The 25599-nt window shown below is 39.1% G+C and overlaps 1 protein-coding gene across 1 annotated transcript in view; it reads right to left on the reverse strand.

Annotated features, from left to right (window-relative positions):
• The window catches only part of EXOC1 (exocyst complex component 1), a 33263-nt gene extending 12752 nt beyond the window's left edge, over positions 1-20511 (reverse strand). Inside the window, 10 exon segments of the mRNA XM_075752126.1 lie at positions 1616-1721; positions 2741-2890; positions 8813-8922; positions 9118-9250; positions 9685-9912; positions 10859-11046; positions 12716-12875; positions 14938-15068; positions 15907-16040; positions 20174-20511. Coding sequence (XP_075608241.1) covers positions 1616-1721; positions 2741-2890; positions 8813-8922; positions 9118-9250; positions 9685-9912; positions 10859-11046; positions 12716-12875; positions 14938-15068; positions 15907-16030 — 1330 coding nt within the window. The 5' untranslated portion in view covers positions 16031-16040; positions 20174-20511.
• Positions 20512-25599: the final 5088 nt, after the last annotated feature.

Below are 25599 nucleotides of genomic sequence, written 5' to 3' on the forward strand. Positions count from 1 at the left end.
ACCTTGCACTAGCACAGAATGCCAGAATTCTCCCAGCATCCCCTCTGCATTTGAGGCATTCAAACAGCAGTGCTACTCCCAAAGCACAAAAAAAAAAAAAAAAAAAAAGAAAAAAAGGCAAGAACACACACCAACACAGCCTGGAAACAGGTCATCTTTAGTGCCTGAGTACAACTGGAGCATTATGCACCTACACTATTCCTTAAATAACTATTAAGAAGTTATGTATTTTGAATTAACATGCAACCACTACCTTCAGAGAAGCCTTTGAAATTACACTTACAAGCTGTTACAAAATAGATAACTTGATATTTAAATGGTGAAATGAAATCATATTTATATAAGGAACAGCTTTTTAAACATATATAATCTGCTTTCCTTCTTTATAAGATTAGTACTGAGGACTGAAGTTTTTTTGATCTAATTTACTTGTGGCCTCAAATATGTGGCCACTGATAACCATTATTTAATGGCTTAATTACTATTTATAATATTAATAATTCTGTGAGAGTCCCCACTGGATACAGCTTCCAGTTTTTGCTTTGTGACTGGTTCCTACCAATTTTCAGAGGACTGGGCACTTGGGTCAGGTTTTGCATGTCAGTCCATCACCAGCAAGACTCAAACATAAACATACTCTTTGTATAATTGTGAAATCACAAAATTTTCACAAAAGAAATCAAACAAGAGAACTGGTTAAAAAGAAACTCTTGCTACTTTCCTCCTTGACTATTCTGTGCAAAGTTCAAACATGCTTGAAATTCGCACAAATACACAAGAGAAGCCTTCTCAAGGTGCAGCTCTTACGCTTATGAATTGAAGGTCCTCTTTCTCCAAAATACCTGATGCAGAAGTTAGGAAATGACTACAAAAACTGTCTCCTCACAAACACTAATCACAAAAGAAGTGCCAGGATAAAGTGTTTAGAATGTTTTAGAAATCAGTTTGTATTAGGATAAAGTGTTTTGTTCTTGAAAAATCTTTTCAGGATTTATGAATTTAACTGTTCTGATGACGACACATTATGGTACCATTTGCCCTCCATGTCCAACAGCTCGCCAAGACTTATCTTTCCAGCTTCTCCCTCCCTCAATCAAGCCTCACCACTTCCTGCTTTCTTCCTTTCATTACTTTCTGTTCTCTACCATCAAACTTCAAAGCATAAGTTCAGGACCCAAAATAGGCTTGACAGAATTTTCTAGTTAAAGCTGCACATCATTTCTGAATTTAGAATTTGGAAACTGGTGAACTGTGGCAAATATAAATATTTTAAACAAGTTCTGAAGTAGTGCACTTTAAAATATACAATAGCCAATATATAAATACACCTATATCTCTGTTGCTTTCTAAGTATTCAGGTTGTTGGTTGGTTTGGGGTTGTTTTGTTTTGTTTTAAGCTTCACTTCCATACTCACACTAAACTATTTAATCCTAGCCAGAATACATCCTTGTGGAAGTCAGAAAGTTTACCAATCATATTTTTCATCCAACTTCTGCCACCTTGCCAAAAGTAAAGAATTTTATACCATTATAAAATTGGCCCTAGGTGTCATAATGAGTATGTTATAAGCAAATAGTAAGATTTGAGGAAGATATATGCCTCCTGGAAGCTTACCAAACTTTTTTCCTTCTCTAGTTGTGCCCGTCATCTTGATCTTGGCAACTTCAAAGAAATCTTTTATTTCCCTTTCATATAGTCGTGATAAATAATCCATATAATTCTTAAAAGAAAAATTCAAAGTTAGTAAACAGGTATACATATTGTCTTGACTTTATTCTATTACAGCTAAATAGATCTTAAAAACCAGCATACCAGCAAGTAGATAAGTTCTAATAAATTACAAACTGGTTTGGACTATATATGTATTTATATATTTATGTAGCACACACAAATATATTTTTTTAATATATAAAAATATATAATGATTATCTGGTTTGTTTAGATTTTTAATACAAAGGTTATAATAATATTTTATTTATCAAAGATCACAAGAATTTTTTCTTACATTCTTCAAAATTTTGTTACTTAGCACACATAATACATAAATATGTAAGCCTTTCAATTTTTTATTAGAAGATCACAAAGACGTCAACCATTCACTGACTCTGCCTTACACTGAAAGCAAAAGAACAACTATTTCAAAGCCGTTTTAAGAGTAATTTAAATCATCCATGGTTGAGTTTTTAAGAATGACAGTACTTTCATTAAAGACGACTTGTTCTATAAGGACTAACTTTTCCTTGACTCATATCTAAACGTTTTCTATACTTCTGTAGTAATTTTTTCACTCCATGTCAGTTTCAAACAAGGTAGTTAAAATTTACATATATACAAAGCCAAAATGTTTCTAGTTAATCTACTTTAGAAAAGAACTCTGAAGTTTTTTTGCATTCCCAAGTAAAATGAAGATCTGTTGAAATAAAGATGTCATATAGGCAATAAGCACATCAACATGAAAATAGCTTAATTATTTTTCTTAGAAGACTGCAAAATGGCAAACTTGTTTTACATAAATATTAATATGATAATTCAGCAGAGAGAAAAAAATTTACAGAATACAACAAATACCAAAAAATGAATTTTGCTATTCCAAAGAGGAACAAGAAAAGGGGAGCAGTGAATTAAATTTAACATAAAGGAATATTAAAAGGACATGCATGCACACACAGACAATTCTTTTGACTCTCAGAAATATTACATTACTTACGTTCTCTAGCATCATTTGAGCACTTCACATACCTTTGTTAGCCCTTCATATTTTCCATAATCTGTGTTCTTGAGCCACTCCATCAGTTTAGCATATCGAAGTAAATCTCGGTGAAATGGATGGTGATTGGGTAATGTCAATTCAACAGAGTGCTGGGCAAGAGTAGAACTCTGATCATGACCCTTGGTAAGAGAAAGTATTAAAGTAAATCTGGTAGCACTATACAGATGTACTAGAAGTTTCCTGAAAAACTTAAAACGAAGACAGCATCCCATCCAGACAAACAGAAAAGCATCAAAATATCTTGCATAGAAACAAAGTCTAGATACACAGACTGAAAAGACGCCTAACATAATATGGACACCGAGATACTATAGTTGTGACAGGTAGTGCATCTTAGCAAACTTGTTCATTGCAAGGCTCTTGCTGTTTACCACTTTGCATTCAGGGTGAGGCAATTTGGCATTTTTTGCAAGAGAATGCATAGTACACCTGAGTAAAGATTTAATGACAAGCATTCAACTGCTGAAAGATTCTAAGAGATTATTACATTATTTCTCTAAACCAAAACAAAAATAATCCATAGCTGATGCTTTTTAAAAAGATGTTGTTCCCATATACCACAAGACATTTCAAGTTCCCAGTCAACGGGTGGCCTAGGTGTTAATGATGAGCTTTACGCTATGCCTCGGAAAATCTGCTCCAATTCAACTCACTTTAGGCCACTTTGGCCAAACCTTGGCCAAGCCTTAAAACATCAGTTTACACGCATTTTCTCTCCTTCCACACAAAGGCAGGCACACACACGCTTTCAGTAAAACATTTACTAAACAGTTTACAACGTGTAGCATAAACCAATCCATTTAACAGCAAGCTACTAACTTCACGCTCCTCCTTTTCTCTGGCTTGTCTCCTGAAAAAACACACTATTCTTTAGGTGAAGATCATGTCATATTGCTTGAGCAACATATGATTTAGCTTTTTTAAGCTTTCACTTGTTTGAACTCAAAAGCTTCCTGGGTAATACAGGAAGCAAGGAAGGTAATACTACAGTTCAGTCATGTAGCAGAGCTCACATCCATTAGCCCTGAGTTAATGGAAGAGAGGATGGGACTTAATTTCAAAATGGCTTTAATATGTTCTGTAAAGTCTTTTTTACTGAGCTTGCAATAAATACAGCAACAGAACTTGATCTTAAGTACAGTTTGTGCCACAGCAGCACAAAATGATTGTCTGTCCTGGTTTCAGCTGAGAGGATTGATTTTTCTTCATAGTAGCAAGTGTGGGGATATGTTTTGAATTTGTGCTGGAGACAGCATTGATAATATAGAGATGTTTTTGTTCTATGGACCTGTTGTTGAGCAGTGTTTACGCGGGGCCAAGGCCTTTTCTGCTCCTCGCACCGCCCTGCCAGCGGGACGGCTGGGGGTGCACAAGGAGTTGGGAGGGGACATAGACAGTACAGGTGACCCAAACTGACCAAAGGGATATTCCATACCATATGACGTCATGCTCAGTTTATAAGGAGCTTGGGGGAAGAGAGGGGGGGGCGGCAGCGTTCGGAGCAATGGCGTTTGTCTTCCCAAGTAACCATTATGCGTGACGGAGCCCTGCTTTCCTGGAGATGGCTGAACACCTGCCTGCCCATGGGAAGTGGTGAATGAATTCCTTGCTTTGCTTTGCTTGTGCGCGCGGCTTTTGCTTTACCTATTAAACTGTCTTTATCTCAACCCACGAGTTTTCTCACTTTAACTCTTCCAATTCTCTCCCCCATCCTGATGGGGAGGGAGTGAACGAGCAGCTGCGTGGTGCTCAGCTGCCGGCTGGGGTAAAACCACGACATTGTCCTAATTGGTCTCCAATTCCTGTAGCATATCACGCAGGTGGTTTACGTAGATCAGTCAATGTCAGTCCCTGGCACAGGAGGCATTCCTGGACAGTTCTGTCTTGGATATGACAAGTTGGCAAAATATAAGCTATACAGTTTAAAAACTGCCTTTGCATTTCTTCACGTTGGAAGAGAAGCCAGTCTGGATCACACAGTCAAAACTAAAGCAACTTTGGCTCACCCTTTTCTATTTTATCAGGTACTAATCAGTTCAAGTCTTTGGTTAAAAAAGCCCTAAAAACTTCCACAATACATTCACATACTTTTTTTTTTTTTTTAAGAAGAAAAAAAGTAAATGAAGATATGAGCCTTGATACTATCTGTAAAAGACTAACCTTTACTAAGAAATACAATGGGAACATGCCAGCTTCTGAATAAATAGAATCATAGAATGGTTTGGGTTGGAAGGGACCTCAAAGACCATCTAGTTCCAACCCCCCTGATGTGGGCAGGGACACCCTCCACTAGACCACATTGCCCAAAGCCTCATCCAACCTGGTCTTAAACACTTCCAGGGATAGAGCCTCCACAACCCCTCCGGGTAACCTGTTCCAGTACCTCACCACCCTCACAGTAAAGAATTTCTTTCTAACAGCTAATCTAAATCGACCCTCTTTTAGTTTAAACCCATTATCCCTTGTCCTGTCACTACATTCCCTGATAAACAGTCCCTCATCAGCTTTCCTGTAGGCCCCTTCAGGTACTGGAAGGCCGCAATTAGATCTCCCTGGAGCCTTCTTTTCTTCAGGCTGAACAATCCCAACTCTCTCAGCCTGTCCTCAGAGGAGAGGTGCTCCAGCCCTCTGATCAGCTTCATGGCCCTCCTCTGGACTCTCTCCAACAGCTCCATGTCTCTCCTGTACTGGGGCCCCCAGAGCTGGACGCAGCACTCCAGGTGGGGTCTCACAAGACCGGAGTAGAGGGGCACTACTTCCAGATAAAGCTGGAATTCTTTTTTGTATCCAACATGAACATACACTTAAAGTCCTGTTCTCTTAATTACATAAACTGAGACACAAATGGGCCCAAAGGAACAAGTCCTAGACAGCTTCATTCATTTATTCTCACAGACAATGGGGAAGGGCCACACAGTTAATCTCCCTTCTAAAAAGCAATCTTTTAGTCCCAGTCCAACAAAAGGCTAACTTTGTAAAGTGTAGTTATTGCAACACATAATTTAGAAGTGGAATCCAGCCAGCACTAGCCAGCCAGCTGCTGATGTGATTACCAAGGTTGTACTCGACACTGCATGTATGTCTGGGATATATAGCAAATATCTTCAACAGATCTTTGATATACTCTTATAAAAACTAGATATACAGAACCGTTTACGGTTCTCTCTCCTATTCCCTCGTGTGCAACACTCCTACAGCATACATTATAATCTTCAAGTTCATTATAGTTCAAGGTAATTTACCTGGTGTCTTTCACTAGCCCAGAGGCTAGTTCATATTACTGCTAGGAACTATTCAGCTATCCAAATTTTTATTGCTTCTTTCATGTAACAATTTTATTCATATTCCTTTATTACACATAACTTTTTATTTTAGCTTAGTAGTTGCACTCTTCATAAAGCTAGATGACAAATTCCCTCCCAAGATAATTTTCTCGCTCCAAGCCAACTTTTCCACAGTACTGATCATTCTGGTTGTCCTGAATTATGACCTGTTCAAGTCTGTTCCAAAACATTATGGTGCTTCTGGGTGTACCTTCTCCACCTAATTACCAGGCTTCCTCTCACTGCACATACATTTATACTAACTGTTACCAAATGATACTGAAAGTTTGTTATTCAACTACTTCTTAGTTTCAAAGCTTGAAACTATTTCATATTTCAAAGGCAGAAAGCACAGAGTTGCCTTTTAATTGAAGGCTGAACCTGGTTGTTAAAAAAAAAATCTTTAAAGTTACAGACAAACAATAAGGTTAATCAGATATTATTAGGACACAGTAAAGACAATTACATTAGCTGTTAGTAACAGTTACTGCAAAGTTTTTAACACTGCAGCGAACAGCAATCCAAAGTTGCATTTCTGTTTAAAACTTTTAAGATCTACTCTCATTTTTATGTAAAGGAGATGAAGCACTTTAATAGCTTACAGCAGTAGTCTGAATGACAACATTGGGTTTGTTTGCTTTAAAAAAAAAAAAAAAGAACAATTTCATACTTCTAAGATAATATATTTAGGCCAAAATGTCAATGCAACTTCAGTTTTCCATCTAATGGGTTCCAAAGCAGAATATGGCTTGCTTATAGTAGCAGCTGCCTAGACATCATTGCAGTTTCATTTGCCATTTTAATTTAGAAATCTTCATCTGCCTTAGTTTTTTTCTGAAGTGCTTTTTTTTTTTTAAAAAAAGAAACACTCTAAACAAATAATGCAACTCTTTAGATGTTAAAGGTAACAAAGTATTCCAGTAAGACTTGTCAAAACACGGGACTGAGAAATTGCTATTTTCTATTCATCAGACTAACAAATCAAGGTCATTTTAGTAGGATAACACAAAAATCTGTTATACCTTCAACACTTGGATCTGTACCTCAAGAGGTACACAAACTTTCTTTTCTTTTGCAACAAGCAAAAAGGCTTTGCAGAGGCTCATGTCTTGCAGTTAATGAATTCTTCCCACTTAACCTTACAGCAAGGTTGTATTTTTTATCTGCAGGCCAAAGCTTTTTAGAGGGCAAATTTATATGAAAGACAACATGAGGCCACTATTGGTACCAGAGTTAAAACAAAACAAACAAACAAAACAAACCCCAAGCAAATTGGTAATAGGATTCTCAATAGCACTGAAAAGTCTCTTTAGAAGTATTTAATCTAATACATGTAGTTTTACATAGTAATAATAACCTCTTACCATTTTTAATAATAGAATCCTCAGAACAGAACATCAGAAAAGACGTTCCATTAAAGAGCCACTTTCATACGCAAGTCCAATATTCAAACTTTGTGAATGTATTTACACAGGACTTACATAACATAGCTCCTACTTGCTCATTTAGAGCTAGTACTGTGTGCTCACTTTTTCAAAATATGGGAAGTAACAGCAGAAACATACCCTCTTAAGAACAGAGACTAAAGGCAAAAAATTTAACATGCCGTAGAACTGGAATTCTTCTGCAAAGTGAATAAAGTGTAGGAAGTACTTATCTTTGCCATAAAAAGCCAGGCTTGTACTCTCAAGTGCAATTTTCTATACAACTATCCAGCATAACTCTATTCCATTTTCTGCATGCAGTCCAACACATAAAAATGAAAACTTCTAAACCTAATTGCATTAATATGTATAAAAATGGAATTTGTTATTTATAAATACCACAATTTCACACAATTGCATTATCTGTACTGTTGTACACATATCACAATTTTCACAAAATATTTTTCCTCCATACATCTCAATCTATCTCTTAGCAATTTCCGGAGATCACATCAGAGGAATGTTAGCTCATTAACAAATAAACAAAGCTTGAAGGCTGATAAAAATTACAGAAGTGAGAAGGGGCATAAGCCTGATGCTCTGCAATTGGTAAGGATAAATTTCTTTTTGTAAAGCCAAAGATGCAGCTACCAGTTAGGTAAGTCAAGCTCAAAAACATTAGTTAGAAAAGCTTGTATGAAACCCAACGTACTCACTGGAACTGAAAGACAGTAGGGCCTGTTATAGAGTTGAAGGAGGGTCTGAGTAAACTAATTGGAGATAAAAAAATACAGAAATTAAAAAAAAGTGATGCTCAAAAAGACATCCAGTCTTTAGGAAAGAAGTCTCAGGACAATGATTTCTGAATATTTCAAGTTAAGGCTCAAAAAAAAAAAAATCAAGGTTTAGACATTTTATGCCGTATGGGTTTGGGTTTTTTTTATGGCCCATGAAGTTCAGCAAGAACTCCAATGTTCTCAGCCTCTGACACACTTTAAAAAAGTCAATGCTTTTTCTCCTCAATTAATCAAGCCTTACAATTAAAATAAATCCTTATATATCACACGATGTGTTTAATTCAGATAGCAAGCCCATTAAAGAGAAGTTGTTTTTTTTAAATGTAAGAGACTTCTGCAGGCAACTGCAGTTCAGTATGCTTAGTCATTATCTCTGCCTAAAGTGCCTCTAGCAGTCTATTTATTTACTGATTACATCACAGAACACGTCCAATTTTAGGTGGATTGAAAGAAAAGTTTGTGACTGAAAGTCTCATAAAAATAATAAGAAATAATACCTGCTGAACAAATACGCTGTTCAAATGACTGGCAAGTCTCCGTGCAAATTGCTCACGCAAGTCACTAAACCGCTGCTGTTGCTGCTTCACTGCATGAAGCATATCATGTCCTAAAACCAAAAAAGAACTTCAGAGTACAAAATATGTAGTAATAATATATTGTATGTGGCAACCAAAAGGACCAGAGGTCACAATTCCCCCAATCTACAGAAACAAAACCTGAGACTAGTTGGAAAGGCACATAGAGTAAAGGCACTACCATAACTAATTTTGTATATTAGACTGTAGTCTAACAAAAACATTACCTGGACGAAGAGCTACATTCATACACTGCAGCAGGGCATCTGCGGCATTAGTGCAGGCCTCAATGCCTCGAGAGGATGTCAGATCTCCCTCCTGAAGGGCCTTTATATGACCTTTAGCCAAATCCATGTGATTCTACAAAATAACACATAGCATCGTCACAGAATCGAATCATAGAATCATTTAGGTTGGAAAAGACTTTTAAAATCATCAAGTCCCACTGGTAACCTAACACTGCCAAGTCCACCACCAAACTATTTCCCTAAGCACCACATCTACACGTCTTTTAAATACCTCCACAGGGATGGTGACTCAACCACTCCCCTGGGAGCCTGTTCCAGTGCTTGTCCATAAGCCAGAAGCAGGTTAGTTTGCTATGCTGCTGAACCAAGAATGATAAATACAATTCCATATTATAAAAACTTACTGAAGTTAGTGCAATAATAAAACAGAAAAATAAACTCATTATTTTAAGTGAACCTCATATATAGTTGCTAAACAGAGTAGCAACCTAAAAGAATTTTATACCTGATGTGAACAACCATAGTAAACACAATAAAAATGCTTACCACTAAGAACTCTATCTCTGATAGTAGCTTCACATTGTTTGTGTTGCTGAGATGGATTAGGTGATTGCTTTCTGAAATTTGATCCATTTGCTCTTTTACACTCTGAAGCATTTCTTCGTAACTGCTCAGCTTTAGCTCAATTTGGTCAACTTCCTTCAGAGCTTCATCCAGCAACTTCATCAAGATATTCACCTGTTTCTCTGAGGCCATAATTGACTGGATATTTGCCTGTACAGAAAATTAAACCGCAACATTTAAAGAGACATTTTTATATCTCAAAAGCATTCTTCCAGCTCCTTCTGTCGCCATTACCATCAAATCAACACTTTCCAAAACTCTTGATGAAAGAGACAAAACAATATAAGCTTGTAGTACTTCTCATTTAAAGTGTTATTGAACGCAGCAGCCCCTCAGTCTATAATACTTCTTTATTGCATAAAGATATAAAATCAAAACTTTGCTCAGGTTCATAGAACTGAAGTATTGATCTGCACAAAAATAAAAACCAAACAGTAATCTCTAGAACACTCTTAGGTCCAGAAAAACAGCTTAAGTGATAAAGTCACATTTTCTGTTGCAAAATCAGCTATGTCTATGCTAACAGCCATTTTCAAAATGTAAGAGAAACATACAACTTGACAAGTTGAGGAGGTTGTGGACTGTTCCGTCAAGACCATATCCCCTACATCTCCTTAAGTTTTGTAAGTGACATCTAGAACATTGGGTTGTTTAAAAAGCAAACTAGCAAACAATATGGTACTGTTACAGACAGCCAAATATTGCAACATTATTAGACTAAGCCAGTTTCCTAACTACACTGAGAGTAGTATTTTAGGCATAAGAGTTCACATCCATAGATATGAACATCTATTCTCTCTCTCCCTGCACCACTGCCTTCAAGAAAAGTATCTGCAGAATGCCTCCCTTTTTACTTCTCATCTCCTCATTGGAAAGCCTGCAACTCACTCCAGAAGGTCTGGAAGGTAAACAGCAAAGTTAAGATCTTTAACATCTGGTAACAGACAGAATGTAGCTCTGCTTAGGAGCAGATACACATCTATATTTAAATATGCAGCAGAACACTTTAGCTACCTTTTCAAAGAAAGCTATGAAGTCAATATCAATGGAAACGGTTCAACATACAAAAGCAGTGTACATTAGAAGAAATGTTTACCCCATCTAGCACTTGTAGCTCTCTTGACAACTTCTCTGCAAAGGCTTCAGCATTAGAAATAGCATATTCACACCCTTCCATCATTATTTCAATATCCTGTTCCTCTCTTGCATTTAACTCCTGGTATTCATCGACAGCCTCTTCATCACCTCCTGCTACGCTTTGATTCTCTCCACTTGGAACGGATTCTTACATAGAGAAGGGAAATAAAACACGTTATCAAGTGCAGAAAGTTACAAGCATTTATACTTAAGTTTGTTCCACTATCTTGAAGTAAATTAATCCATTAAATAACTTTCATAACAAGCACCTGCTACCTACGCACACTTTTTTCAAGTCTCCGTCTTCCATGGACTTCATTAAGAGTTCCAGAACTGGTTCCTAACAGTGATGTTTTCCAAATTACGGAACATAAGCAAAATACAAATAGTCATCTTCCTTTATTGCATGTACAAAGGGACATACTGTCTCACTTTATTTACCTCTCATACTGGTAATCAACAACAGAATCTATTACAGTATTACGCTAGACTTGTTAGCGGAAGATCCGTAGAAGTTAGACTCTTTTGGTAGATAGAGCATAAGGGAAACATATTAAAGTTGATTAAGAAATATATCACTGAATAAATAAAAAATAACTTGATGCTCAAGGTAAGCTTCACAGCTGGAAAATCAGTACTGAGGTAAGTGAAAATTACATAATCATGTTTTCATGAACTATGATTTCTCATGGCAGTGCTTACTTAATTCAACAAGCCATTCAAAGGCTGACAAACAATTTACAGAACATTAATGCAGTCCAGCCAAAAGGTGTTTAGGACATTTGAAACATCTCTTATCTCTAGCAACTTGATAAGCTATGCAAAGCACTATTAAAAGAAATAGTAAAAAGTATATTTAAGAAAAATTGCTTATAAAGCAGAATAAAGGAAAGAGGTGTTACGCACCTTCTGCAACTTTAGGCAGTTCTGAAGAATTAAAAGGTATGGAAAAGCAGAGGAAAGGAAGCAGAGAATGTTAGCTAGACAAGGTATGAACAGTGTGTATATTTTTAAGTGGCAGTAAGTTTGAATGTTTTAATATTGCATGAACTTGAAAAGTTAGAGGTTGGTTAAAAGCACATTTCAGTCCAAACCAAAATACAGAAATGCTATCATCCACCCTGTTTTACATTTCTAACTCACGTTCTTCTGCACAAGCCAGTCTAGTATTTAGTATCAACAGTTCAACCACTTCTGCCACACTCAACATGAGATATGCTAACTCACTAGGCTTGTCCTGGTTTTGGCTGGGATAGAGTTAATTTTTTTTCATAGTAGTAGTATAGGGCTATATTGTGGATTTGTTCCATGACAAGGCTTTACTATTAAAAGATAATGCAACTGTAAAAATACTTAATAAAGCATAAGCCTTCTTAGCAACCAGTTACATAAACTGTAATAGGGCTTATAAACTAGAAATCTCATATAAAACCTCATATAACCTTCAGCATGCTACTGAAGAGTCACTTTTTAAGCATTTTTCTAATTCAGGGGAAACAAAAATGGGAACAAAAGATTTGTTACACGTTTAGACCTATCAGATCTTGTAGGTAGATTTTATTTTGTTCAAGGAACAAAATGTCTTAGAAATACAATAAGCTTATCAATATTTAGAACTTCATTAATGAATTTTTTGTCTCAGTTCTCAGTTTTCTAACAGAAAATCTGTTATTTAGTCACCTTATTGATCTGAAGACTTAGAAAATATAAAAGAATAAAATAGGAAAAAAATGAGGATTAGGATTATTTTTCTTTTAGTATATGGTTTACATCAATAATTAAACTTTGTGCTTAACATACGGTTGTAGAAATTTACCTTCCAAAAGCTGCGAACTAACATTAATAAAGTCAATTTTCTTTCTAAGATATCTTTGATTGAGTTTCCAGATACATGAAATGAAGGTGTTCTTTTCCACTGTGCTGCTTGCAACCCATTTGTACACTTTGTCAAAATGCAAGTCAAATTCAGGATTCTCCTGCAAAAGATGAGATATGTTATAGGCTCAACAGTCCAATGATTCTCTGAGCAGCAGAGATTGTTTACTCAATTATTGAGATGACAGGATAAAAATGAAATTACACAGATGCCAACCTCAAGCTGATAAACCAACACTGGCGCCCTGATGCACCTTAATGAAGGTACTAAAACATTAAAAATGAAAAAATCAGAATCCACACTATGAAGACAGTATTTTGTCAAAACAGGTAAGGCAACAATAACACATAATACAGAGATCTGTAAGAGTTTCAAGAACCATTTGACAGTGCTGTCGGCCCTGAAACACTGTACTCAGAATGACTAATGCCTTGCGTAAACCTTCTGAAACTAAAAACAGCAGCTGGAATTACTGACAACAGATACAACACAGTTCAAGGAGACTTAGGGGAATAGGCAAGGGGGAAAAATTAGGAGCACTTTATATATTTTATATCTGTAATAGTATTTAATAGCACTGAACAGGACAGAAAGATCATTTGGGATTTTAATGGTAAAAAAACTACTATAGAAGTATTTTCAACTAGATTTATTGCCTGATGAGAACATTGCTTTGATAACAAATGAATAACGTATTTTCCTTTCTACAGCCACTTACAAACTCAGTATGGACTGTAACTGGTAACAGTCTGTTTTAAAGATCATATTCCAAGCATTTTACAAGGTCCAGCCTCCTTCTGATGAAAATCATTATTGTCTCAGATACATGTTAAATTCTTTCTTATATATAGTTTGTAAAAATTATTATTGCTGCTACTTATTATTTATATCATCACTACTATCTGTAGAAGCAGGCTGCACATGAAACTGCACACGATGGGCAACGGTATTTCCTGTACAGCACAATAAAAGCAGTTCTGTTTTTTTCTGTAGCTTATATTGATAAATATAATTACTATACAATTCTAAACAAAGAGTATCATTGCATAGAATTTGAGATGTCTGACAACTAATGCAGGAAAGGCCTGTATCAAAACAGTTGCACAGGATCACATTTGGAAACCAAAACATGATGCACCTATCAACTTTAATCCTGACATTTTTTAATACAAGAGAGTTTGGTATTCAACATTTGTTTTTTGGAAAAAAATTCAAAATCACTCTTCAGGGTAGTATATACATTACAGCACATTTCTGAAAGCAGTTAACCAAATTCTATTTTACAAGAAAAAGCGCTGAAAGATGGTGTAATTTTAAATGGAACCTTAACCTGAAAGAAGCAATTCTTTAATTTAGGAACAGAAAGGAAAATCTAAAATTTAGCCAACAAGTATGTGGATAACTGAAATAACAAAACATATTTGACCTACAATGGGGAGGGGGAAATCAACGAATTTTCAACTTGCACTATTCTTCCAAATCACCAGTTAACAGAACATAAAACCAGACATCATGGGATGAAGAATTTTCACCTCTGCCTGTTTGTACATCTTAGTTTATGACAACAGATAAATTTAAATTGTCAAAAATTGGTTACTGCCTTCTGTGGAAAACACCACCACCTCAGGACTGTACGCTTTCCAACAAATGGCCAACATCATGATTTAGAGAACAGACAGAAGAGCTTACCTTCAAAAGCATATGTAACTGCTCATTAAGAATGTTTTAAGTGTCCTAGCAAAAAACATTACATGTAGCTCAATGTCATTAATAAGATATTCACAAATTTTTTTGAAGGGGAAACTAAGCATGGAATAAAAATTTACATAAAACAAATACAAACTTACAAACAAAAAAGTACTGGTCCTTCGCACAGGCACTGTACAGTCACCGAGAGACCATTACAATAAACGGGGTGGATATTCAGAATATTGCTATTCAAGCACATCTAGACTACTCTCACTCAGTTTACCACAGTTATACTCGTGGAAAGACTGGAAGAAAATGTAGGCATAAGCACCACAGGAATGTACCATGCTAATTCCTAATTAATGTGTTATCAATCTAAGCTTTAAAGCAGTCAGTGCCAAGGAAGTTAACTCTAGCTTGGAACCTTAAAGATGATCTGAGCAGAACAATAAACCAAAAAAAGTTACACATACTTTAACAGCATCTTTGGCATCAACAACAGCAAGATCTCGAAGTGCCCATGCAGTCTGCCTTTTGTAGAAATCTCCCTTGTCAGATTTTTTCACTTTTACCACATTTACTTGCACTGGTCGTTCCGTTGTCACTGTTAAACGAAGTAAAGGAGTAATTTCAAAATGCAAAAATTACTTTAACGTCCGTTTCTGCTGTACTTCAACTTCTGAAATGAAGTATTTGTGGGGGAGATTTCATAAGATTTATTTGATGGAAAGAGATCCGTTTCAACATTTTCATCCACAATATCCACAGCTCAGTTTAAGTCTCAGTCAACCAGATAAACATTTCTATACAGTTTGTGAAGTAATGAACCCAATTTACAGATATTTTGTTGGTACAGCAGACCTCAGACCATAGCCACATAACTGACAAAGCGCAGAGTGAACTGGGGATTATAGTCAGAATAAAAACATTTTCGGAGATTTCTCAGCCAAAAAAAAAAATTCTAGCAAGCTAAATTTATTGACAGATTGACCCAAAACACCTGATTTTTTGAAGAGAAATAATATAATACACATACACACAAAGGAACATTAGAGCTTAGTTCAGTTACTGTGTCTTTCCAGAGCCCTCTGCCTTGGACTCTAACCAGTACTCTTTCTTGCATTTTATTTAGGCTGACCAGCCTAAATGCCTACTAAATCCCCTTTTAAGCGCTATATAAAGCCTCCTTCAAAAGCCCACCAGTCCCATACAAATAATTTTGATTCTGTGATTTCAAATTACAATGAGATCTGGGAATAAAAGTACAGGGTTTTGTTTATTTTTTTAATAGAAGCAATAACAGCAGTATAAGCTACAATTGATTTTCTCCATGAGAAATGGAAAGCACCTGGGTTATATGGGGCAAGAAGAAATAAAGCTAAGACAAATGCAACTGAATAAAAAACAAAAGCAAAGAAATACAGTGTAGTATTTCTACGTACCTGTGGCACACAAAAAGCAGTTTCTCTTCTTTTTGCCTGCTTTGCACACATTCACAATGCTCAACAAGCGTTCATCATTGGGAGTGAAAATATCCCTCTGTAAAGCATGCTTGATTGCAGTCATTTTCTCTCAGCTGAAAGATTTTAAGAAGTCATAATACATTCAGGCACATTTAATGCACACACAAAAAAAGAACTAGTCATTTACTTACAGCAACTGCAGTTTTTTGAAATTAAATTTTACAGGTAACTTTATGAATTGTAATCTAGGCAAGCATGATAGATAGGCAGAAGACCAGCCAACTTCAGAAAAAAAATCCATGATAAAGCTTACTACCTTACTTCAGTTAGACAACCGTGATTTATCAACACTAGGATGATCCTTCTGCCTAATTTAATAGGGAACAAAAAACTTCTTAGTAGTAAAGTGGAATGTAAGGCATTGATAAAAGAAGTTGAAATGGGAATCAAGAAAAAAAAAAAAAGACGACTCCCTCACTAAGTAGTGGAATTTTAGAATAGGTATGAATGCCGTGGATCCGGTAAAAATCTGTATGAAGACAGGTGATCAAGAAAACCCACAAAATCTGACAGGATGGAGAATATGAAACTGAAGTCACTACAGTGATGGCCTTAAATGAAACAAAGTACAGAAGCCTTCAAATATACCTAAAACCTTCAATAAGGTTTTCAGGACTCTCTCACCAAATCAAGATTATACATTTGTCAGACCAAATTGAAAATAATGTTCCATTTAGAGGAAGAAAAAGTTATCTCTGGCTCCCTGCTTTGCAGGACAATTTTTGGAGTACATTCTGGAATGACTGCTATGACGTACTGTATCAATCCACCAACTCTGATGCCACAATTTCAAATCTAACAAATCATTACTTTTGGGTCTTGTATACCACATACACATCCTAATTCTCTTCTGGTAGGGGGAAAAAAATCATTCTGATTCGGGATCAGTGTCCCTGCGTGCCTCCCCACTCCCTCCTCCCTTGGTATCATAAGGGAAATTCTAAATTAGTACTCGATGCCACGTTGTAAGAGCATTCTCAAGGATCCTGCTCCAATAGCTTTCTTAAAGCAGAATAAGTACATCACATTCTATTTGGTGGCAAAAAGGAGACCAAGCCAACCAACCATAAAAAACCCCAAAAAAACCCAAACACCAAAAAAACAGTCTGTGCTAGAGTTTTCCCAGGCTAATACCTCTGTAGTGAACGTTCGCGGTGGTTATCTGTTGTCAAATTCATCATTGCCAATTCCTGGAGTTACTACAAACTTCTTATTACCACAAGTGGCACCATCTTTATAACTTAACTTTACCCAGCAAGCAGGCATTACTACTTCTTTTTTTTTAATTAATAAAAACAGAAGACATTGCAGAGGGTCCATGTAATAAAATTTAATACATTTTTCTTAAGTCAGATTTATCTTCTGGCTATTGAAGTCTCTTCATAAAAAGCTTTCTTATAACAGAATAGCTCCTAGAAGATGCAAACTATGGGGGCAGATACACACCTAAGGCAACAAATCTCTGAGCATCTAGAAATACAGTGTTGGATTTCTTTGTTTTGTGTTTTAATGTTTTGCAAAGGCCTACTTCCCTGCTCTTGCCAGCTACCACATACTATTAAATGTAACAGGCTGTTCTTCTTCCTTCTTATCCTCAAATGAAGGTCTGGCAATTGTTACAGTAATGCAGAACAAAGAAATGCATCTTTGTAGCCGGTAGAAAGTTCAACTTCAAGGCCATCTAGATCTGAAAAGGCCACAACACAATTTTGCAAAGATAAGTCCATTAGGTTTGACTAGTTTGCTGCCTTTTCTTGGATGCATGGACTGGAACTCAGAAATGGAATGCTCTTTTGATTATGGAGTTTCTTATCTAACAAGGGAGTAACAGGATATTTCAAAAAGAGTAAGAAAGTATGTATGCTTAGTAATAAATCAAGAGATTTCTTCCAGGAATCAAGTGCTGACCTTGAACCCTCTAAACAAGTGCTAAAAGACTTCTGCTGAAAGATAGTAAACAGACATTACTTATTCACTCTCATAGCCTGTAACAGCAAATACAGGAGGTTGCACAAGGCCACCAAGGACTGCCCTTGGTACCTTCTGGTACATTGGCGGAGACAGTTTAATGTCAATGATGCAATCACATACCGTGGTGCATCTGCCATTAACAGCAAAAGTACTTTCCTAACACCCCCCAAAAGTTTGCTTTCTAGTTTTTATCCTCATTAAGAATAGGGGTCTCAGGTGATTTGAGGTAGGCAGAGGAGCAGAAAAGGAGATAGAGAGAGACTAGGGGGTGAAAGGGTTGGATCTGTTCACAGGGTTTCCCCTACCAGTGCTTCACCTCTGCAGTAACAACAGCCAGCAGTGGAAAAAAGTAAAGGGCGAGAAGAACGGCCTGTAAGAAAAGAAGGCTGTTCAGATTTGTGGGATTCGCATAAACAACTGGTTTGTTTAAAAACATTCACTGAGAATTCTGATCTTCTTTGGCAGTACCTTCAAGTAAGTATGCAACAGGCTCAAAAGAAAGCATCTGTAGTTCTAGCATGTTCATTTATAATGAAGGATTTGCAGAGGTAAAACAAGACCAGCATTAAAATAACGATGCACCAAACCAAGAATAAAATCCCACATCAGTCACAAAAATCTGAAAGACTTTTGAGATAAACTTCAGTATAATCCCCTGGTTTCCTAGCAAAGCATCGTCTAGTCCCCACCAAATTCTAGAAATCTGGGGCAGTGGGGGATTGAATAACACCATCCAATATTCAAACTTGCAGAGATCAATTAGATAAGCAAAAAACAACTCTCCCCCACAAAGCTCCATAAAATTAAGGAATTAGCAATATTCACCTGATTCAAAACAGTTTCTCATACTACAGAGAGATTCTAGGTAGACTAAAAAAGAACAACACTTAGACATCAATTTCAATCTTTTTATTTAAATACAGAAGCTCCAATATTACCCTGAACTTGTGCCTTAAAATTCTACAGTGTGTTAAGAACATGATTAATATATATCACATGCTACATTGCCTGATGCTGAGATGACACGTGGAGTTAAATTTTAGGTTGGATTTTTTTCTCTTGGAGATGCCTGGGTTGCTTTCTCTGACAAACACACAGCAAAGACAAAAAGGTTCCTGTGGCACTTGGAACAGAAAAGGCATCGACTTCTCTTTTATGTCCCACTATGCCTCAGCTCAGCTGGCTACCACCACATCTCTCACCTTAGGGAACCTACTAGTTTGAAAAATTAGTAACCCAAGGGTTTTGGGAAAACAAGGGTCAATATATCAAGCTGGAATCAGTATTGTACAGTGTACAGGGCTCAGGGCATCCAAAGAAGCAGTGTTTATATGACACCCCTATGGCAATGTAACACTCCATGGCTGCTGCTTAACCATTTGCCTCCCCTTTCATCAAGTGCTGGGCCCAGCTTCTGTTTCCCAAATTGTATCAGGTTGTCATTCCTGTTATCCTTCAACAGATGCATAAAACGAACACACAAAGTACCAACAACCTGCTGTATTTCAGAAATATCCCCTTTCCTTCCTGATCGAGGATTTTACTTTCTGCTCTAAAACACATTCAGACTGATGCAACTCGCTAACTCCTCCATTTCAGTGCTAACACAAGTTGTCCAGGTAGTGCAGGATACACCTTACCTGTGAAACAGAACACGTTAAACCAAAGATCAAAGACTTGCTCTGACATATAGTCCACCTTCCTTAACAAACTCAATCCCCTTAGTCACAGCCACCAAAACCTTCACAATGTGCCAGGACCAAGTAAGTTCTTCCCACATGACTCCCGCTGTCCCAAAGTAACACAGAATTAAACACAAGGAGCTAGAGATAAAGCTGCTTCCTCAGAAAAATGCTTCAAGACAGCCAAGACCCTGCCAGTTTCTAATAAATCCCTTTAGACACCGCTGCACTTTTTTTTTTCCAGTGTTGTTAAGAGACAAAGCCTGGCTACACACAATCTATCCAAGGCACCACATCACAGACATAGCCTCTCCGGGCAATACACGGGAAGGATTCAACAGCACAATTGGGTAAGGCCACTTAGTGAGCGCTGCTCGGCCTCTCTGAATGTGTAAACAGGAAGCCATGCTACTTCTGCACGGCTAAAACATAACTCGAGAGCATAGCCTAACTGCAACATCCCCGGCAAGGCCGTTCATAGCCAAAAGTCGATCAAAAGATCAATCATTTAACGGAAAACTCAGAGGAGTTACTTATAGCAGCGGCGGCCTCCCAAGGGTCCGTCTGGCACCAACTTCACCGCCTCCCGCCTGCGAGCCCTGCAGACACCGCCCTGGAGACAACCCTCCGCACAACCGCCGGCCGGAGACAGCCGCAGCCGCGGCGCCCTCCTCCCGCCACAGCTCCACCCCGAGCCCGGCGGCCCAGACACGGCCAGGCCGCCCCAGGGCGACCGGTGGGGCCAGGCCCGTGGAGGAAAGAATGGCAGGCCCCCACACCCGGGGCCGCCGCGCTCTCACCGCGGAGCCAGGGTCAGCCGGGCCGGGCCAGGGAAGGAGACGCCTCCGGCCCCCGCCGCTACGCGCTGCCCGCAGCGGCCGCTTCCGCTCACGTGACGCCAGCAGCGAGACTACAGGCTAGGAAGCCCGCAGAATCCGCGCAGCGCCCCCTTCCGGAGGAGGTGGGCATAAGGCCTGTAACAGCCGTAACGCCCGCCAGCCCGCGGAGAGGGGTGGAGCAAGAGAGGGCGGTGGCCGTAACGGCCCGCCCCGCCCCGCCCCGCCGTGCGAAGAGGGGAGCGGGCAGCAGTCGCTGAGGGGTTGTGTCTTTTTCTTCAGGGTTGGCTTTGTGCTATGGCCCTACAGCAGCGCTGTGCCGGCCCGGGCAATAAAAGCTTACGTGAGGGGTAGGCAGCGTTGCTAGGCTGTAATGGTAGCTGGGCGGTGGTCTCCTGTGAATGGCCAGGCCCGGTTTGAGCTGGGCCTCACTGACAGGTAGCGCCCTGTGAGGGCCTAGAGCTTTGCTGGTGGTGAAGGGGGCTCGGAGGTTGTCTGGTGATGTTGTGGTGAAGGGTGGTCCCGCTTCTGTCCACTGTGTCTGGGTGCGCCTTCCTGGGGTGGCTCCTGGCTGACTCTGAGGTGGGTTGATTCAGGTAGGGGGAAAAAAAAAAAAACCAAGAAAAGAGAGAAGGGTCTGAAAAACCTCCCCAAGCTCTAAAGACTTGGGGGAAAGAAGTTCCCTCCAATAGCTGTGAACTGTTAGGTAAAACCCTGCTGTGTAATTACAAGGCATAAAACAGCAAGAAAAACTATGTGAATATGATCTTTCTGTGTTACAACCTGCAAGAGGTGTTTTACATGCCCGTGTGATGAGAGAACTCTTGCCATCAAAGAGTTTGTAACAGACTAGAAAAATGCCATGGGAGAAATAACATGGGTTGTGCCAAAAGCAAAACCGATGTCATGTCAACTTGCATCTAATGTCTGTGTTCTCAACTGACCTCATGGCAGAGTTAGTAAGTTTTATGTCTTGTAGGAGGCAAGTGTATTCACAAAAGAAACACAGTTATACCTGGGGTTGAAAGATGTATACAATACATTACAATATGACAGTATCTTAGAATTTCAAATGACGCAATGACATGGAGATGCAATGACAAGTGCATCTCCAACCACATTTGGCCACAGCATCAGGGCTAATAAAACTTCTGTGAAAAACACTCAGATTTTGGCTTTACCTCTAAGCAGAAGCACCCTTAGTAACTGACAGTCTTTGACACCAGTGGTAATTCAGAGGGAACAGTTACTCTGTGACTAGTGATCGTGAAATTTAGGATTTGGCATCTAACCATGACAAATTATGTCCAAATTTGGCCATAGGCTACTTGTAGCCACTGCTGAATTCAGTGAGAACTGGCACTACTTTCCAGTTCAAACTTTGCTGCGATGGAGGTTCTCCACACGATCAATACACTTAACTAATTTTTAGCATTATTAAAGTAAATTAATACAGTATTTCTTCAATGCTTGCATGCAGAGTTAAGGAAAGGCTGAAATCATTATGGATTGCTTGAAATGTATGATTTATTCACATTAATACATCAGTATGCCTTTATGGTATGGCTGATTAAGTTAACCATGAGCCAGCAATGTGCCCTTGTGGCCAAGAAGGCCAATGGTATCCTGGGGTGCATTAATAAGAGTGTGGCCAGCAGGTTGAGGGAGGTTATCCTCCACCTCTACTCTGCCCTGGTGAGGCCACATCTGGAGAGTATATTGTGTCCAGTTCTGCGCTCCCCAGTTCAAGAAAGACAGGGAACTACTGTAGAGAGTCCAGTGGAGGGCTACAAAGATGATTAGGGGACTGGAACATCTCTCGTATGAGGAAAGGCTGAGAGAGCCGGGTCTGTTTAGCCTGGAGAAGAGAAGACAAGATTGAGCGGGGATCTTATCAACCCTTGTAAATATGTAAAGGGTGGATGTCAAGAGGATGGGGCCAGACTCTTTTCAGTGGTGCCCAGTGACAGGACAAGGGGCAACAGGCACAAACTGGAACACAGGAAGTTCCATCTGAACATGAGAAAAAAACTTCTTCACTCTGAGGGGGACAGAACTGCAACAGGCTGCCCAGAAAAGTTGTGGAGTCTCCTTCTCTGGAGATATTCAAAACCCGCCTGGATGCAATCCTGTGCAACCTGCTCTAGGTGATCCTGCTTTAGCTGGTGGGTTAGACTAGATGATCTCCAGAGGTCTGCTCTGTGATAAAATGTATTAGCCAGGCCATGATGAATAACAGAAAACATCTTTTCCAAGTGATTGTTATTGTGGTGGGTTGACCCTGGCTGGGGGCCAGGTGCCCACCAGAGCTGCTCTATCACTCCCCTCGTTCACTAGACAGGGGAGAAAAAGTATAACAAAAAGCTTATGGGTTGAGATAAGGACAGGGAGAGATCACTCACTAAGTATCATCACAAGCAAAACAGACTGAACTTAGAGAGGGAATTCATCTAATTTATTACTAAGCAAAACAGAGTAGAGGAATGAGAAATAAAATCAAATCTTAAAACACCTCCCCCCACCCCTCCCATCTTCCCGGGCTCAACTTCACCCCCAGCATCAACCTCCGCCCCCCCCCAGCGGCACAGGGGGACGGGGAATGGGGGTTACGGTCGGTTCATCACATGGTGTTTCTGCCGCTTCTTCATCCTCAGGGGGAGGACTCCTCTCATCGTTCCCCTGCTCCAGCATGGAGTCCCTCTCATGGGAGACAGTCCTTCACGAACTTCTCCAACGTGAATCTCTTCCACGGGGTGCAGACCTTCAGGAACAAACTGCTCCAGCGTGGGTCCCCCACGGGGTCACAAGTCCTGCCAGCAAACCTGCTCTGGCGTGGGCTCCTCTCTCCACGGGTCCACAGGTCCTGCCAGGAGCTTGCTCCAGCGTGGGCTTCCCATGGGGTCACAGCCTCCTTCAGGTGTCTCCACCTGCTCCGGCGTGGGGTCCTCCACGGGCTGCAGGGGGAATCTCTACACCCCCTCACCCTTCCTTCATGGGCTGCAGGGGGACAGCCTGCTTCACCATGGTCTTCACCACGGGCTGCAGGGGGATCTCTGCTCCAGCGCCTGGAGCACCTCCTGCCCCTCCTTCTGCACTGACCTTGGTGTCTGCAGAGTTTCTTACATCTTCTCACTCCTCTCTCTGGCTGCAAAAGCTCTCTCCAACTGGTTTTTTTTCCCTTCTTAAATATATTATCCCAGAGGCGCTGATTGGCTTGGCCTTGGCCAGCGGCGGGTCCGTCTTGGAGCCGGCTGGCATTGGCTCTGTCAGACACAGGGGAAGCTTCTAGCAGCTTCTCACAGAAGCCACCCCTGTAGCCCCTCTGCTACCAAAACCTTGCCACACAAACCCAACACGGTTATAAATCGCCAAAATGTAGACTTTTAACATGTAAAACTGTGATTTTTATCTTGTATCATTTTTCCACTTGACTGAAAGCATTAACATTACTGACCAATAGAATCTTGCTGAATGTATTTCTATTTTCTGACTTACAAAACAACATGCTGTATACTTCTATAATGTATCATTCATGAGGGCCAAGGTTAAAAGAGAAGTTACAGTTCAGTAATTTCTCCATTCCATTCAGCCACAAAATGTAACTGTCTCTGGCTAGATCTATAAAGACTGGACAAGGCATCCATAAAAGATGGGACAAGGTTTTATAAAGCTGTTGTTATTAGTCAAAACCCTTCTAGTTTCCTGTCTTTAGCTGTTAATTCTGCTAAAGGGCAAAAAAACCCCCAAAATGTAGTTTGTTAATGCTAAAATGTGGTTACACATGTTAAAACTGACATGAGATCATCTTCCAGGATGCACAGTGCCATTCTCTCCCCTCCTATTTCAGCTTCCCACAGATGCTCTTTAGAAAGGGCCTTTAGTCTTCCAATACTGACTTTAACTCATGACAAAATATTCTTAAATTACATATTACAAATTATGCAATGCAATCCCCTGCTTTACTGGAAGAAGATACATTTATATGCTGAAAGTACTGGGGAATAGGAAGAGGACAGGGAAAGCAGTATAGGCTTTCATTGGGAAGAGCTGGGTTACTCTATGTATAACTCTTAACATATGAAGAAGAATGAGAAATAATCCAGAAGGCACAGTCCAGAACAGGCTCCCTGCTCTGTTTCACCTCAAAAATTATTTTTTAAATTCTGCACTGATCTGTATTTGCATAATTTAAGATGCAGGAAAAGATAATTTATCCATGAAAGATAAACACATGGGAAGAGAGTCCTTCTGTTTTAAACAGAAGGTCATGGGTCTTAGATGGTGAAAATTATCTTAAATCCATGAACTCCAGTGGAACTTCACCAGTGTATTTTTTGTTGATATGGAACTATCTTACCTGAATGTTGATGTTAAATGCTTTTTGTAGCATGGATCTGCAGGAAACTGATGGATTTTTTAAGTATAGAATAAGACAAATGTGGTATTGATAAATGCTACATGCAAAATATTCTCAAATTCTTTTGTCATAGGTTTCCCCATATTCTTAATTTTGATGTTGGTTAAAGAGTTTAAAAAATACACTTAGGAAACAAACATCATCTGTCTTTTATGACAGCCTCTCTTCTCTTTCAGCCTCTTAAGAAAGTCAACATGAAGTTCTGTTTGCTCATTATCACTCTTCATTTTCAGGCTGCCACTTTTTTTTTTTTTCCTCTGGAACAGATATAGCTGATAACAATTCCTCTGTTCTGAAGAAAATCCACATTATATCATTTAGTTGAAACCTTTTGTAAGAATGGTACAAGTGCATCTGTGATAATCCTTTACTCCTGTAAGTTTCTTCCTGTTCAATTTTGGAGAAGTCTTCCAGGAGAAGTAGATGAATCCCCAGATACTGTGTTTCAAACTACATTCTGTATATCCAATGTCAGGAAATGCGATGGAGGAGTCAATTCTGCAGTAATTGAAAGATGGGCTCTTTAGTCAGTCAGGTCTTTTCCATTTATAATTTAGCCCATTCTCTATCTGCTGCGGTGCAGCTGTGCTATACTAACCGCAAAGTGACAGTCTCCTGCACCTCAGGACAAAGACTTTCCATAGTGCCATCAAGTCAGTCTAGCAATTACACAGTGTCTTGGTATTTGACATCTTACAAAGAACTG

This window comes from Balearica regulorum, chromosome 4 (genome assembly GCF_011004875.1).
Source record: "Balearica regulorum gibbericeps isolate bBalReg1 chromosome 4, bBalReg1.pri, whole genome shotgun sequence".
Lineage (NCBI taxonomy): Eukaryota > Metazoa > Chordata > Aves > Gruiformes > Gruidae > Balearica > Balearica regulorum.